The sequence below is a fragment of the Echinops telfairi genome, unplaced genomic scaffold, assembly GCF_000313985.2.
Source record: "Echinops telfairi isolate 266 unplaced genomic scaffold, ASM31398v2 ScPeMD7_7468;HRSCAF=8506_0, whole genome shotgun sequence".
Classification (NCBI taxonomy): Eukaryota; Metazoa; Chordata; class Mammalia; order Afrosoricida; family Tenrecidae; genus Echinops; species Echinops telfairi.
In genome coordinates, this window is record NW_022111369.1 from 63,417,539 (window position 1) to 63,434,929 (window position 17,391).

A 17,391-nucleotide genomic window follows, 5' to 3' on the forward strand; every position below is an offset into this window, starting at 1 on the left:
CGCTTTCCCGTGCACCTCGAGGTGCACGCGCGCTCCCCGCCCCCTCTGCATCGTCTCGACTCGTTCCCGACCTCTCCGCCCGGCCTTGACGGTGCTCGTCTGTGCGTCGCTGTCGTTGGGAGGTGGGTGAGATAACGCCGACAGCCCCCCATCTGCCCACTCCCGACCTCTGCAGCCACCCCGCACCTGCCGCCATTTTCCTTCCTGTGAAGGGGTGCGCCTGCAGCGCCCGGGGCTCCGGGGACCGTTGACTGCGGGGTGGGGCACGAGGGCGCGTTCCCGGGGGCTGGGCGCGGGGGGCTTGGCGGTGAGGGATTGGGGACGGCGTGCGCAGCCATGGCAGGTGGGCAATTACAGGAGCGGAGATGGTGGGCCTGGGCGAGGGTGGGATGCGGAACTGGCGATTATAGGCCGCGAATGGTCCAGCGAGTTTCCCTTTGAAATGAAGAGGTTAACATCGTATTGTGTAAAGGGGCCTTGTCAGCCCTGATGGTCTCGTGGGAGTTTCTGGTATGCTGCGTTTTCGTTCCCTTCCGTTGCTTTGGGATCTCCATTTATTCAGCAGACCCGCCAAGTGCATATAATCCAGCCTTTGTTCCTTTTCCTCAGTTAAGGGACTGGCCCCTGTGGGGCCCGCAGTGATGGCCTATTGAATAAATAAATCATGGAAGTGCCTAATTACTATTCTATTGTGTGCATGTCATTTCCCTTGTCATGCAATTAAAAAAAAACAGGACTCATCATAATTCTGTTTTAACGCTGAAATCAACTGCTGTGTGATCTGTTGATGACTTATAGCCCTACGTGTGGGCAAAAAGAATCAAAATTGGGGGAGGTGGATTTACTCCTGAAATGCTGGATGGAGACAAAAACCCCAAAACTATACCCCCTTTGTGCTTTAACCACTGCACCACCAAGAAGCCAATCTATTGGAATCAGCCTCTGCTTGGAGAGGAGGAGGAATTTGGACGATACAGAATTCGCTGTTAGATTTACACCACAGGGAGAAGGCTCTGGTATGGTGTACAAGGTTTTTGGACGACTATTTTCTGGAAAAGGGTGCCTGTATCCTAATTGTTTCAAGGTTGGCAGAGGAATTCTTGTTGACTGTGGCCATGTCATCAGGAGGGATCATTCCCTGGAGAAGAAGCTAGTACGTGGGTGCGTGGTAAAGTAGAGGGTAAGTGAGAAAAAGGGAGGAGCCATCGGCATGGAGTGACACAGTGGGTTGAAACATGCCAACCCTTGTGACAGTGGCTCAGGATGTGTACAGGATTACTCTGTGACGGAGTCTAATTTGTAGGCACCCAACAACAGAGCCCAGCCCAGGTGTGGCTGGGGACCTGTTGGCTGCTGACTGACTACAAGGGCAGCGGCTCAAACCCATCAGCCACTCCAGGGTGAAAGTGGAGGCTTTCGGCTCTTGTCAAGCATTCCAGCGTCAGGAACCTATAGGGACCCTGCTACCCTGTCCTTAGAGTCACCGTGAGTCAGCATGGACTTGATGGCAATCGTGAATTCCTTTTATTTTTTAACAATGACAATGTTTGGTTTTTAAAAATGGAAGCCCCGGCCGAGGCTAGAGTCACGCTTGGGTCCTGGTTACTGCCTTGGTGTGCTAGAGTCCTCGAAGAGTAAGTGCTGACCTTATTCACTGGCCGTGTGTCTCGTGGCACAGTCAGTCACCAGGTTAGCGACATACGTTAAAAAAAAAAAAGAAGCCCCCAACTGATTTTTGAGATGACTTACTCTTCTGATTTTGGAAACTATTGGACAAAGGTTAATGAAAAGACCAATATATGGAATAATATGAAGTAAACTAGTGTTAGGAGGCAAAGTATGGCCATTGTTATACTGGTAGCCTTTCATATCTTTAATTGCATATTTAAATCCTTGACAAATAATTATGAAGCATATAATGTTTATTTTCATTTAAGAGAGCTAACATGAATAATCAGTTCCAAATTAGTTAGTAAGATTGTAACTAACAGGTAACTTTATTAGGTCAAGTCCCTAAGAGGTAGTGGTTAGTAAATATTTGTTGATTGGTTGCCACATAGATAGTATTTCTACTGTATCATACTCTTTATGTTGACCTCTCTCATGATTATCTCTAATATAAATGTTTTTGATATCAGGGAAGATGAATGGAAGGGCTGATTTTCGAGAGCAGAATCCAGATGTTCCAAGACCAATTCCACGTAAGTATGGTTTTATAATTAAAAACTGTGTGTGGGGGTGGGTGGGGAGGTGGGAAGGCGGGTGGTGGTGGTGGTGGTGGTGGTTTAGATGCAACTTTACAAAGCAAGTTAAGTTTCCCATTTGGCAACTTACACAGATTGTTCTGTGACATTGATTACTGATTGCAATCCTACACTGTCAGTGTTCTCCATTTTTTGGGTTCCCCGTTTCCAATAGGCCAATTTCCCGCCCCTTATGTTGGTCTCCAGTGGTGGTTTGTCCTGAGGAGCACATATATTCTTCCCAGGTTTCTTTGTGGTTCAAAGGTGATCTTGAAATGCTGTCAGTGCCATGTTAGAAGGGCATCTAAGGACCATCGTCTTAGGAGTTCCACCACTCTGTATACGGCCAGGAAGTTTGGTCTGTTTTAGGAGTTTGAATTTTGTTCTACCTTTTTCTCCAAGTCTGCCCAGTATCTTTGTGATTCCTGGTCAGAGCTGTTAGTGGTGGCACTGTATCGTTTTTGGGTGTCACTTTAATGTAGGCTCTGGTTGATGCGGTCCATTAGCCCTGTGGACTAATTGTTTTCTTGAGTTTTTGCTTTACTTCATTTTTTTCCCCTCTAGGTAAAAAGAGACCCATAGCTGTAACTTAGATGGCAACTCATAAGCTGTCGAGGCCTTAGTTGCTATCCATTGAAATAGGACTTAGAACATTGTATGCATTATGTTATACCACGTGATGTGGGTGTGCCCGGAGACCATGATCCCTAGTCCTGAAGGCCAGCATCTCAGCCCTAGGAGGTGTTTGGGTATGGCCCAGAAAGAGGTTCTCATGCCTGTGGCCCCTGACCACTCTGTTATGTACATATATGTATTTGCAGCCTGTGCAAATACTGAGGGCTTCGGGAAGTTTGTGGAAAAGTAGAATTCAAAGATAATGGCGTTTTTCCATGAACTTTTGAAGCCATCAAGTATATCTCCTGGAGTACATCCTGCCAGCCCTATATGGCAAGAAGGTGTTTTCCCAAATTTCCTCTCATCTGTGTGGGGTTGTTACAAACATTTTATATACAAAGTACTTTTCACTGCCTGGAGTGGTAATATCAGGGATAGCTTCATGGCTGGGCAACGTGTGTAGAGGTCTGTGCTTGGTTCATGCTGAGCTGTTACCATCTTGAAAGTCATAATAATGGTTTGAACAAGAGGCCTCACATTTTCATTTTGCACCGGCCCCCTGCACTGTATGTAGCCACTCTTAGCCACCCCTTAATAGTGCTAACTTTTCTTTGAAGTCAGTTTTTAAATAGTTTATAAGCCATTTGTTTCTTGATAAACTTGATAAAGCCATTACTTGATGAAAAAACAGGTTGTGTTTTGATACTATTCACTCTTAAGTATTATTTTAGACTGACTTTTTAAACTGTGTTTTAATGCTTTTGTTTCCTGTGAATAGACATAGGGGCGGATTACATTCCAACGGAGGAAGAGAGAAGGGTCTTTGCAGAATGCAATGATGAAAGCTTCTGGTTCAGATGTAAGTTAAATTTCTCATCCACATAATTTGACCTCTAGTACTTGAAATGATGACATGAGGTGATTGCCACTGGCTGCAACAGTGGGCTCAAACATTAGGATGATTGTGAGGATGTCCCAGGATCAGGCAGGGTTTTGCACACACTTTAAAGCTTTACAAAAGCTTTAAAAAGTTCATGGAACATTTCCATGATTTTTTAATCCCATTTGCCATGAACTTTTTGAAGCCCCCTAGTGTGTTTGCTCGCCCCTGATCTGGAGCTGTATTGTCCCTTGTGGAAGCCACCAGCCACAGATAGGTATTAAAATTAAAAATGCAATTCCTCGGCTGGTTTGGCCACATTTCAAGTGCTCAGGAGCCAACTGGAGCCTGGAGCTTACCTGTCTTGAGTGGTTCTAATACCACTCCTAGCGTTGGTGATTCAGTAGGAAGATTCAGAGAGCTGGGCATGTAGTTGTACTAATGGCTAACATCCGTTTCAGCAAAAGGATGCAAAGCAAAATCTGCAAAAGGGAAAAGCACCTGAGGTGAAGTCCAGAGGAAATGTGCCAGCTTCCAGGAGGCCTTTCCAGTGGAGCAGTCAGATAGGACCCGCTTAGCTCCTCTAGCAGCAAGTGTGTGAAGAGTTAGCTCCCAGGGAAGCTCACTAAGGGTTCAGCTCTCAAGGCTCTTATTGGGGGCTACTCATGTAGTCTATTCCCATAAAGAGTTTCAGTCTCAGAAGCTCATGGGCACCTCTACCTCTGCCCTGTAAGGGGGCTATGAGTCCACATCTACTCGATGGCAGTTGGTTGATTGGTTGAGTCATGTCATGTAGGGTGTGATGGGTCACAAGCTGGGCTGCTAACTGCAAGGTTGTAGGAGCTACTTTGTAGGAGTTTTACAGTTGGAAATCCAAAGTGGTGGTTGTCCTCTGCCCAATAGTCTCTGTGAGTCAGAATCAATTTGATGGCTGTGGACTTAGTCCTAGTTTGGGTCATATAGCACATACCAAAATTCTCTCTCAGAAAGCAGATGTTCAGCAAAAACCAAATTTCTATCACCAGTTTAGGTATCATGAGTCACTTTACCATGTTGAAGAAATTTTATGTCAGTATACGCAGCTATTACCGTATATACTCGTGTATAAATTGAGTTTTTCTGCACATTTTTAATGCAGTTTTTGTGGTAAAATTAGGTGCCTCAGCTGATATTTGTTCGGCTTATACTCAAGTATATACGGTAAGTCCTCAGGTGCCAGCTATGGACCAACCTTGCTTCCAGGGCTTTCTAAGAATAGCACTCTGAGAAGTTATGTTGACTATTAACCCAAAGCCTGTTGACATTGAGTTGCTTTTGACCCATGGGAGTCTCAGGTGCTACTGAGCACAACTGCCTTCCAGAGGAGACGCCCACAGTTCTCATGCCTGTCATCCATAGAGAAGCATTTCACCAAGCCTTTTCTCGTGCTAGTGAGTTGTAGTATTAAATTAAAAAAAATAAAAGACGCAGAGGGAGGGTGAGGGGACCAGCCCCGACCCGCTGCTACTCCTACGAGTTCAGTAATACTACTTCTGGGTTCAGTAATGCACAATTGTACGGTTGAGATATATAAGCATTATATTAAAGTCATCGAGAGCATGAGAGATAATACAATAATACAGTCAGGCATGTTACATAGTACCATTGCTCACCTCAGCCCAGCTTGGTGGTCCACGTGGAGAGAGGGGGAGGAGAAGGGAACAAAGGAGAGGGGAGTGACCAGGGAGTGAGCAGCAAGGAGCTCAGAGTCAGAGAGAGAAGTCCCAGACCCTATAGTGCTTACCCTTGCCTATATACCTTTTGGGGGCAAGCCAACCCACTAATTACAGGTAGAGACATCCGTCACAGGGAAGGGTTGCACTATAGGCTACACAGCAATGAGAGGGTGGTCTAGGGGGTGGTCTCTGGGTCTCCATAGGAACCATTATCAGTAGGGTGCAAACCCCACCTAGAGGAACCAAGCTAATGGTCCCAAGCTTCAGAGAGAAGTAGGCCATTGTCTCCAGCAGCAGGGAGCAGGCCCACCCCTGTGGAGGGATGAGACAGCAGTCTGGCAGCAAGGATCTGACTTCCCCCCACAGTGAGAGGGTTTGCACCACCAGGTTTTAGGGCAGTCACACCAATCATTTATGTCACCCAGGTGCTGTTTGTTGACTCTTCTCCTGCACAATACCTAATTGGAAATCCGAGGTACAGAATATGTTCATCGTCACAGAAAATTCTCTTGGATGGTGTGGGTGTCTAGTGATCTATAGCTGTATCTAAATTAGAAACCACTGCGAGATTATGTAATGAACTTTAGGATTTTCACTGGAATGATAATGCATGTATAGACCTAATTTTATGTAGTCTTCGGGAGTTTACTCGTTTATAAGAACAAATGATGTTTACACATTTTTCAGTTCTTTTCTATACCACCAAATGATTGTGCACTTATGTATCTCATGTTTAGGTTCAGCATGGGGCTTAAAAATTTCAGCTCCAGTAAGAGACAGATTGTTAGAATCCTGGACTTGCAATTAGACTAGCTGTGTGACCCTGAACACTGTTACTTACCATGTCTGCCCTTCCGTTAAGGAGGACGAGAACGACATCACCTGCCGTAGAGATGGAGTAGATAGATGGTGGAAAATAAATGGGGTCCTGCGTGTGAGACACTTGGGCTGCATGCAGTAGGGGCTCTGGGTTGTAATTTACTTCTTGCCTCCGACTTGTCATTCTGTTTTCCTCCTTTCTCGAGAGCAGCTTTTGATCAGTGCGTACTATGTTCTCTTTTTATTTTAATAATACTTTCTGATGTGTTTGGTGAAAACTCAGACAGTAAATTAAGTTCCTGTTGAACGGTGTATACGGTTCCCTGACATTGTGTACATTTACAGTGTGCCAGTAAACTTCCTTCCTGGTTGCTTTGTTTCTAGTCATCTGATTCTCCCACTTGTCCCACTCCCCATGCCCCTCTGTTCTTTAGGGGAAGTGATCATTTGGTCTCGGATAGTTGACTTTTTTTAATGGATGATGGTGATTTTTTAAAGCTTGATGATGATTGTCTTAATTGATGGTATTAGTTTTGGAGACGTAGACTTAAGTTGGTTCTTGGATTAAGTTGATTAATATTTTTAAAATTCTTAAATGCTGCTTTTATTTTTCTTATGACTACCGTACAGCTTTTAAAAGTGGAAATATCTCTTAGTGATCTTAATTTTGTGACATATTTTTAAAACAGTTTTACTGATCCTTTTTTCCTCTCTAATGAATGCAGGTAAAATATTTTCTTTTTATTGATAGTAACAACTTGTTTGCCTTTTACAGCTGTGCCCTTGGCTGCAACAAGTATGTTGATAACTCAAGGACTAATTAGTAAAGGTAAATATTTAAACTTTAAACATCATCATGACTATGCCCTTTTCCTGTTTGTTTTTTTTTTGGATAAAATAAATGAATTAAACATAACCACTGGTGAATTTTTACAATATTATAAGAGTTACATCGCTAGGTCTGCTGACTTTGTATCTCACTTCCCAGATTTAATGTCTTCCTGCACTATAGGAACATTAACAGTCGAGAAAAACAAGAAATTAAAGACGTGAGGATGGCTAGCAGGGAGGTCTAGGTGGACCAGCAATGCCACTATCACTTAGGTCCTTATTGGGAATACAGGCCTGCTGAATTGGAATCTTTGAGGTGGACTCTGAGAATCTGCCTCAGCAGATTCCAGGGGATTCTGTGTACTGTTTCAGCAATCAACAGCTCCCAAAATGACCAATGTGACATTGCATACAAAATTAGAATTTCAAGAATCTGGCAGGTAATCTACTTTTAATAATTCTCTGGAAAGATTTTCCTGTTTCATCATCTTTTGGCTTAAATATTTATAGTACAACATATTCATGTGTAGAGTTAGGTTTAGTTTAAATAGCTAAGTGAATTTCTTGTATAAAGATCAGTACTAAACTGGTTCCTATGAGGCACAGACTAAAGGCTTCCTCAATGTCCTACCATTTCCAGTCTGCTGTCCTTTTCTGTTATCTCTAATATCAGCTGTACCCCTCCCCCCAGGTCTGTGGGTTTTTTTTTTTAATTCACTACAAAATCTCACAGAACTCGAATGGTACTCAACAGTTGAGTGGTTTATTATGGAATGGGGTACACCTCAGGTTCAGGGTGTTAGTCTGGGTACTTTAGAGAAACAAATCCACAGAAACTCATTATAAGAGTTTTTTTTTTAAATCATTTTATTAGGGGCTCATAAAACATCACCATACATATATCAATTGTGTAAGACACCTTTGTGCATGTATTGCCCTCATCATTCTGAAAACATATGCTCTCCACCTCAGCCCCTGGCATCAGCTTCTCATCCCTGCCCCCCATGAAGCCTTGATAATTTATGCTTTTATTTAGTCATATCTTGCCCTGTCCGACGTCTCCCTTCACCCACTTTTCTGTTGTCCATCCCCCAGGGAGGAGGTTATATGTAGATCCTTGTAATCGGTTCCCCCTTTCCACCCCACCCTCCCAATATCGCCACTCACACCACTGGTCCTGAAGTGATCATCCACCCTGAATTCCCTGTGTTTCCAGTTCCTATCTGTACCAGTGTACATCCTGTGGTCTAGCCAGATTTGTAAGGTAGAATTGGGATCATAATAGTGGGGGGGAGGAAGCATTTAGGTACTAGAGGAAAGTTGTGTGTTTCATCATTGCTACATTGCACCCTGCCTGGCTCGTCTCCTGAGACCCTTCTGTAAGGGAATCTCCAGTGGGCTACAAATGGGCTTTGGGTCTCCACTCCACATTCCCCCCTTCATTTGCTATGGTAAGATTTTTTGTTCTGATGATGCCTTATACCTGATCCCTTTGACACCTTGTGATCGCACAGGCTGGTGTGCTTCCATATGGGCTTTGTTGCTTCTGAGCTAGATGGCCACTTGTTTACCTTCAAGCCTTATACCTTTTGATAGCTGGGCACCATCAGCTTTCTTCACCACATTTGCTTATTCACCTGCTTTGTCTTCAGTGATTGTGTCGGGAAGGTGGGCATCATAGAATGCCAATTTAATGGAAGAAAGTATTCTTGCATCGAGGGAGTACTTGAGTGGAGGCCCAGTGTCCTTCTGCTACCTTAATACGAATTCCCCATCCTCATATGTAAATATATTTACATATGTACATGCCTTTATTTAGACCTTTAAAAATGCCCTTTGCCTCCTAGCTCTTTCCTGTTTCCTTTGACTTTCAAGAGAGAGTTTTATATAAAGGGTAAGTGCACATCAATAAAACATCCCAGCCCAGTGCTGCTGAAGCCCACAAGTCCAACATTAACCCATAACTCATATGTCTGACACCAATACATGAAGTCCTCCTCCATTTCACAAAACACACACACTGATGCCGAGTTCAAGAGGAAAGCCAAATCAGTGAAGGTGTAAGCATCTCAGCGCTGGCAGGGGTCTCCACATGGCTGCTCCAGCACCCAGGGCTGCATCGAGGTAGGTCCATTCTCCTTGGGGGGATGTCTTGCAGGAAGTCAGCCTTGCAAGATGAAGCAGGGAACTGCTAAGGCAGCTGCACCCTGGTCTGACCATCACAAAGCAAGAGACCCGAGAACTAGAAAGGCGAGTTCCCTCCACCCTTCAATTAACCCCACGTGTTTATTGGCTAGGTTGGCACAATTAACTACCTTAGTCAGGAACAACTCAGAAATAACACAATGATTCAAAATATAATTCTTAATCAGGAGGGTTTCTTCTTGCCCTTAGCTTTTGGGTTCTGCTTGGATCCTCTTGGGCAAAGTGTTTAGCTCTATGCTCCCTGGGTTGGCAGGCCCACTGTCGCCATCACAGGCCCTGCTGTCTCACCTTGCTCTTACTGTTTCTATTGTGGCACCGTTCTCTCACTGTCTCCCTGTTAACCGTTCCTCACTCTCTTCCATGGCTAGGCACCAGGATGACAAAACTGACCCATCTTCTTGTTAGGGCTCCATATACTTTTATTTGCTGAGTGCAACTCTCAAATTCTTGGCACTTTATTTGCAAAAGCAGCACATGATCCAATCACTTTGATGAGTCACAGCACCTTATTTGCGTCCAAGCAGTTGTGTGGGAGTCAGAAAGACTGGCTAGAAAAGACTAAGTCAGACAGACTGTGAAGTATGAAACTACCATCGTACTAAGGTCAATCAGAAAGTACTCCCGCTAAGGTTCTAGTTCATCCATGCACACATTTTTTCAAAGCAAGACCTGTTTAAACATCTCTCATCAGTGGATGGTTACAAACAAATACAGTCATAATAGACTTGTCTTAGTTTTGTTAGGTGGCATTAAAGATACTTTTGCACCATGGGAATTAAACAATTTTGAGGTCATAGCTCATATCAAGTCTTTAATAAAACAAAAATGACTATCTTCCCAGATCACTGAAATGTTGCAAAAAGTTTGTGGGAAAAGAGGTATTTTTTTTGATGCAGCAAGCATTTTAAGCAAAGTCAATGAGACTTCATAGATGAGCCAGGAGAGGGAAGACCGTCAACCTCAATGAATGAAGTAGCTGAAGCTCAGAATGGGTGGAAGAAGACTGCAGAATTACCGTTGGTGCTGCAACTCTAGTTGGGATCTCCCATAGGGCAGCACTCGTTACGCAAGTATCTGGGTCTCAGCAAGCTTTCAGCTGGAGGGGTTCCAAAGTTGCCTAAAGTCAGACAGCTCAAAGAACTGATCTATGAGTCTTTTAAGAGAAGAGTCTTGGGAAGAGTGTTCCAGAGAATGCAGTCCATTCAAAATGGTGGCGTCCAAGAGGATCTGCTAAGCCAGCTACAGTCCAGGCAGAGCTCAGCTCAGAAGGTTAGGGTCACTGGGAGCGCCAAAGGGAATCTAGACAGATTTTATTAAAGATCCCAGAGGGACACGGCTAATGAAGTTTTAGGAACATTTAAAACCGCATTGATGAGAAAGACCAGGACATTTACACTGAAGAATTATTAATGTAGTGCAAGTATTGTTTCAAATGTAGAAAATGTCCTACAAGAATTTCATTAGGAAGTCTTGCCATATCCATCCCACCGCCCTGGTCTTGCCCCTTTAAGCATCTTTGTTCCTCAAACTTAAGTAAACGATTAGCAAAATCATTCAAGGCAGAGTGAAAACTCAGTAAATAGGGAAGCTGGAACCAGATAAAGTGATCATTCTGACTGTGTTGTGAGAAAGACTTTCAAATGAAACCCAGCTGCGATCCAGTCCCTTGTGACTCATGTGACCCCACAGGGCATGGTAGAATTGCCCTGTAACTGTATGAGAGTAGAAAGCCTCATCTCTCTTCCAGGGAGTGGCTGGTGGATTTGAACGGCTGACCTTGTAGTTAGCAGACCAGTATTTAGCCACCACCCCACCAGGGCTCCTGGAAGACACTAGGAAAGGGAATTCAGAAATTCACCAAGGCAAATTTAGACAAGATACCTAGTATTTTTTATGTTTTCATCCACAGTGTGCATATTCAATACAGTCTTAACTGCCCTCTCCCTACTCATTCTCTTATCAAAACATTTAAACATGTCAGCTTCTTCTGTCTTCAGAACATAAAGAAAAATCCTTTCTCACATCTCCCACCTGCCTCCCCTGTGAAACCAAATTTCTTGAATAGACTCTTCATATCCCACTTATTTAAAGTCATTGCTGTCTGCGTCATAGATATTCCTGTATTCTACTATTTACTGAAAGTCTTTTATGCTGGTGTTTGCTAATTAAACAACTTTTACTTGTATGATTCAGTGACAATGATTTTGCTTATGTTATGTAACCATTCACCGTTACTCATTTCCAAATTATCCTCATTGCTCACTAAATGACGGCCCCCCCCCTTTCCCTCTTGCCTCCTACCCTTGGTGTAAACTTTGGTACATTGGCATATTTCATTTAACTGGGATCAAAATGTTTGTCCTTTGGTAACTGACCTCTTTTACTTGGCATAATGTTTTCCTTTTTTTAGAAATCATTTTATTGGGGGCGTTTACAGCTCTTATAACAATCCATATATCAGTTGTATCAAGCACATTTGTGCATATGTTGCCGTCATCTGCAAACCATTTTTTTTCTACTTGAGCCCTTGGTATCAGCTCTTTTTTCCCTACCCTTCCCACCATCCCACCCTTGTGATCCCTGTCTATATTATAAATTATTTTCATATCCGCTGTCTCCTTTCACCTACGTTTCTGTTGTTCACCCCCCACTAGGGGGTGAGGTAGGTTGATTATACGTTGATCATGTGATCAGTTTCCCCCTATGTCCTCCTCCCCCCACCTCCCTACCCTCATGGTATTGCTGCTCCCGTTGATGTACCTGAGGGGCTTCTCGTTCTAGATTCCACATATGGAGCGCTCTTATCTGTGCCATTGTACGTGCTTCGGTCTAGCCGGGTTTGTACTGTAGAACTGGGGTCATGATTGTGTGTGTGTGGGGAGCTTTAAAGAACTAGAGTAGCTGTTCTCAACCTATTGGTCGCAACCTCTTTTTGGAGTCAAATGACCTTTTCACAGGGGTCACCCCATTCATTACCGTAGCAAAATTTCAGTTATGAAGTAGCAACGAAAATAATTTTGTGGTTGGAGGGTCACCATAACATGAGGAACTGTATTAAAGGGTCGCAGCATTAGGAAGGCTGAGAACTACCGAGGAATGTTGTGTGTTTTGTTGGTGCTGTACTGCACCCTGGCTAGTTTGTCCCTTTCTTGTGACCCTTGTGTGAGGGAGTGTCCAATTGTCTACAGATGGGCTTTGGGTCTCCACTCCTACCACCCTCATTCTCATCAATATGATTGCTTTGGATCTTCTGATGCCTGATAGCTGATCCTTCAACGCTTTGTGATCATACAGGCTGATGTTCTGCTTCTATGTTGGCTGTTGCTTCCATGCTAGATGGCCATTTGTTTAACTTCAGGCCTTTAAGACCCCAGATGCCTATCTTGTGATAGCCAGGCACCATGAGCTTTCTTTACCACATTTGCGTATGCACCTATCTTGACTTTAGTGATTATGCTGGGAAGGTGAGCATCACAGAATGCCAGGTTATTAGTACAAAGTGTTCTTGCATTGAGGGAGGACTTGAGGAGAAGCCCAATATCCATCTGCTACCTTGATACTTAGCATATAAATATATGTACATAGACCTACCATATATACTCGAGTATAAGCTGAGTTTTTCAGCATATTTTTAATGCAGATTTTGTGGTAAAATGTGCCTCGGCTGATAATTGGGGTCGGCTTATGCTTGAGTGTATAAGTATATCTCTATTGTTATATATTAATATACATGTATATATTTATACCCCGGCTCCCTGCCCCTTGGCCTCACCCTCCACTTATATTAATATAGTTAACATATATACATGGCTTAATGTGTTCATTATGATTATAATGAAGTTTACCCTTGCTAAAGCATGTATCAAGGTGAATTTCTTTTAATGGCTAAGTAGATTCCGCCGTACTGTGTGTGTGAAACGTGTTTATCCATTCATTTGCTGGTGGACATTTTGGTTCCCGCCTATGGCTGATGTGAATTGTGCTGCAGAGAACATTGGGATAAAGGGTTCTGTTGTGTTCTGCCTTCACTTCTTTGAGGTGTTTAAGGGGCTTTAAAAAGTTTGTGGACAAAATTCATTTTCCATAAAGTTTTTGAAGCCATATTGTATGCTTAGCATTGGGATTGACCGGGTCATAAGGTAAATATAACCATTCTAGTGGGGGTGAAGTGGTATATCGTAGTTTTGATTTACGTCTCCCCTAAATGTGAGTAAAGGAGCCCTGATTGAATAACAGTAGGTTGGCAGTTCAAACCCACTTAGTTGTTCAAGGGAAGAAAAAGCTGGTGATCGGCTATGAAGATGATGAACTCAGTAAAATCCTAGGGGGCACTTGGCCTCCATCAAAGTGGTTCACGAATCGGAGCATCTTTTCACGTGCCTGTGGGCTGTTTGTGTATTCATTTTTGGTGGGAAATGTCTCTTCAGGCCATCTGGTCATGCCTTTTTTTTAATAAGGGTGTCCATTTTCAATAAACTTGTTTTGATTTGGTTGGGAAATTGTACTGAATTTATATATCAGTTTGTGAAGAATTGCCATCTTCACAGTATTCTTGAATATAACATCTTCCTGTATTTAGCTTTTAATTTTTCTCACGTTTTGTCATTTTCCTGTGTAATCTTAGCATAACCTAAAAACTAGAGTGCAGTGTATGGCACACCTTACCTTAAATGTGTTATTTCTGTGACAGTTATGTTACTCAGAAATATTTTTTCTTTTCTTTAGGAATCCTATCAAGTCATCCCAAGTACGGTTCCATCCCTAAACTTATATGTAAGTAAGAAAGAGCAATGTATCCTTAGTTGGCAGTGTCGCATAAATAACAGCTGGGTTTTTTGTTCGTTTGCTTAACCTAAGTGAAATAATTTGTTTTTATTAATTTTTTTGTCTTGTCCCCCCAGTAAAGGTATATAGTTATATGCATTGACAAGCACCTTTGTTTATGCTTTTAATTAAATTGACCATAGGTTTGCAATGCTTAACGTCCATATTCTGTGAAATAGGGATGGTTAGGATTTGGATGTTGTACAAATTCCCTATTCAAACTTGATGGGAACTGATGCTTAGTCCTCGAGTGGCAGCAGCAGTGGTGGGTAGCTGCTAGCGGGAGGGAGCCACTTGGGGCAGGGAGTGGAGTGCGCCCAGCCCCGGAGCTGTGTCCTCTGCCTCGTCCACCTGTGTCCCACCCTTGGTCCTACGCTGCAAGAGTCTGGGTTTCGGGCCTTTAGAACCATTATGGGGAAATAATAAAAATAACTGGTTTGCCTTAGCTTTTTCAAAATAAGGCTTATGGGATCACAAAGTTGGATTCGTGCACATTTTGTTGGCATCAAAATTGTAAGTTACTGTATATACTTGAGTATAGGCCGAGTTTTTCAGCACATTTTAATGCAGTTTTTATGGTAAAATTAGTTGCCTCGGCTGATACTCTGATTATACTCAAGTATGTAGGTACTTAAAAGAGGCCTTCCTTCCACCACCCCCTAGTTAGAGTAGTGTAATAGGAATTAGTAGATCTCTTTTGTAAAGATACTGGATCTAAGAAAAATTCTCTTTGTCTGTCTATAGAGATAAAGTGTAGATAATTTGATAAATCAAATTGTGTGTGAAAATTTGTTTAAAGATGAAAACTCTCTAGCAAAATTAATTACGTTTTGTAATATGGTTAATAGGAAGCTAATAAGTAGCTCTGAGAGTACCTGAGTCTTTCCGTGAACCATTGAATCATTCAGGTTGCCTTCTTTTATATTGGAAACAGATAATAGCCATATTTACTTAGAACTTCATGATTGCTAGAGATTTCTTGAACCCAGTTTTATCTTAATTTCAACACAATCTTGTGAAAATAACTGAACATGATTTTGATTTTACAGGAAAAGTAGTTGAAAGTCCCACAACTAGGCTAGAATTGCAGTGTTTCGATTCCTTATTCCTCTTCCTCTTGCATCTTTACCATCTATATTAATCACGTAATCGTCGATGTAGAATTTGTGTGCTAGCAGCTATATTTTGGCATATTGTTGGAAAGTGAGGTACATTAACAGAACATTTACTATGAGCTTGATGTAATGCAGAACTTTTACCATAAATCCCAGTCTCCAAACCAAAGAAGTATTAGAGCTACATTGTTTAAAGATGTTCTTCTGCAGGGGTAGTTGGACTCTGTCCCACAGGGTCACTGTGTGTCAGAATTGACTCAATGGTACTGAGTGAGAAAACCAAATACGCAGCGTGCCTTTTATTTATGGAAGCCCAATCTGAAAAAAAAAAGAAAGCCCAAACTCCATCTCTGCTTCTCAACTAGACTTGTCCTCCATTAAGTTCATTCTGGCCGTTAAAAGTCAACGTGAATGAATAGCTTTGCCCTCAGATAGAGTATGTTGGAAAGTGGGTTACTGCCACTGCCCTGGCCAGGCCAGGGAGGACGGGGCAGTGTCTCGTGGGGAGTGGGCTGCATAACAGTACCCTAACTGCCTTTGCTAGGAGGCCCTTGGTAACCAATCTTGTAAGTTCTGTTTAGCATAATCCTCATCCCATTCCCATGTCTGCAGTGTTGTATGCAGCTATGATGTATTAATCTGCCAATTATGCTCTTGTGACAGTTTCCTCTGTACCCCCATGTCCTATTTAAATGGACGTTTCTTTGTAAACCCTTGGACACCTTGTGTGATGGTGTCCCTCACGGGTGAATTGTTTTGTCTGTGTCCTTTTCAAGACTTAATAAATGTGTCTTGATAATAAAAAAAAAGACAAATAAAAATGTTCTTCCAGGAATATTTTTGTCTAAAGAGGCATATTGTATCATGTCATCACGCTTTCTGTTCTTGTTTTTCTCCCCCAAATTAGTTGCTTGCATCATGGGATACTTTGCTGGAAAGCTCTCTTATGTGAAAACTTGCCAAGAGAAATTTAAGAATCTCGAGAATTCCCCTCTTGGAGAGGCTCTACGGTCAGGACAGGCACGACGACCTGCACCATCTGGGTAGGCCAGATTCTGGTCTCGAATTTTATGTCTTGTTTTAATTTTTACTTTAAAAATTATAAGGAAGTAAATATTGGTATAATTCAGGGCATGAAGCATTGCATAACTTGGAGGCCATTGGAAATTTGCCATAATGATTTAGGTTAAAGCTAATTTTACTGAACACTAGAGCAAGTCTGGGTTACCATTATTGTAAATATAGACTTCTATATTACTGGGACTATTAAGTCCCAGAATAAATAATTCTATCTTGATTTGATTTGGCAAACACCTTTCATTACTCTTATTTTGAAGTTTTTGCATGACTTTTCAAATGTTGTCAAGCCTATCACCTAACAAATAGCAACTTCCTTTGATCAGCACTTCTGTTATTTAAAATAGGAAAAAGAATTGAGTAGAAAAAGAATCTATTGAATTTTTTTTTAAGTTTCAATCTTTATTTGTTAAAGCAGATTTTTATTTTTTATTAATAAATCATTGGGGGCTCTTACAGCTCTTAAAACAATCCGTACATCAGTTGTATCAAACACATTTGTACATATGTTGCCATCATCATTTTAGAAACATTTTCTTTCTGCTTGAGCCCTTGGTATCAGCTCCTCTATTCCCCCTCCCTCCCCCGCCCTCCCATCCAACACCTGTTGAATTTTCAGTGTATCATATTGATATTTATTTTGATAGTCTCTAGCTTCATAAAAAGAATAATTCTTGGCTCAATTATTTAAAAAGTGGCCTAGTGTCTAAATACATTTCAGGTTATATCATAAATTGGCATAAGTATTCTGCGTAGTATTTGTTTGTTATTTTATTTTATTTATTTTTTAATCACTTTATTGGGGGCTCTTAACAGCTCTCATCACAATGCATACATACATCAATTGTGTCAAGCACTTTTGTACATATGTTGACATCATTATTTTAAAAATATTTTCTTTCTACTTGAACCCTTGATATTAGTTCCTCATTTTTCCCTACCCCCCACCCTCTTTCCCTCATGAACCCTTGATAAATTGTAAATTATTATTATTTTCATATCGTACATCATCCGCTGTCTCCCTACATCTACTGTTTTGTTGTTTGTCCCCCTGGGCAGGGGTTGTT

At 42.1% G+C, this 17,391-nt stretch overlaps 1 protein-coding gene and 1 non-coding gene across 3 annotated transcripts in view; both read left to right on the forward strand.

The window, feature by feature from the left end:
• Positions 1-6: 6 nt before the first annotated feature.
• OCIAD1 (OCIA domain containing 1) overlaps positions 7-17,391 on the forward strand; it is a 22,856-nt gene continuing 5,471 nt past the window's right edge. The window contains exons 1-6 of one of the 2 annotated variants that reach the window (XM_004706279.2): positions 7-122; positions 2,139-2,201; positions 3,637-3,717; positions 7,048-7,101; positions 14,034-14,081; positions 16,155-16,290. In XM_004706279.2, coding sequence (XP_004706336.1) covers positions 2,144-2,201; positions 3,637-3,717; positions 7,048-7,101; positions 14,034-14,081; positions 16,155-16,290 — 377 coding nt within the window. In that variant the 5' untranslated portion in view covers positions 7-122; positions 2,139-2,143. Of the gene's footprint in view, positions 123-321; positions 344-2,138; positions 2,202-3,636; positions 3,718-7,047; positions 7,102-14,033; positions 14,082-16,154; positions 16,291-17,391 lie in introns of those variants that run through there. The other variant, XM_045284190.1, reaches the window with a different exon arrangement.
• On the forward strand, positions 1,573-1,702 carry LOC115873395. The gene has a single exon (XR_004048392.1). It is a non-coding gene; the product is annotated as a small nucleolar RNA SNORA3/SNORA45 family (small nucleolar RNA).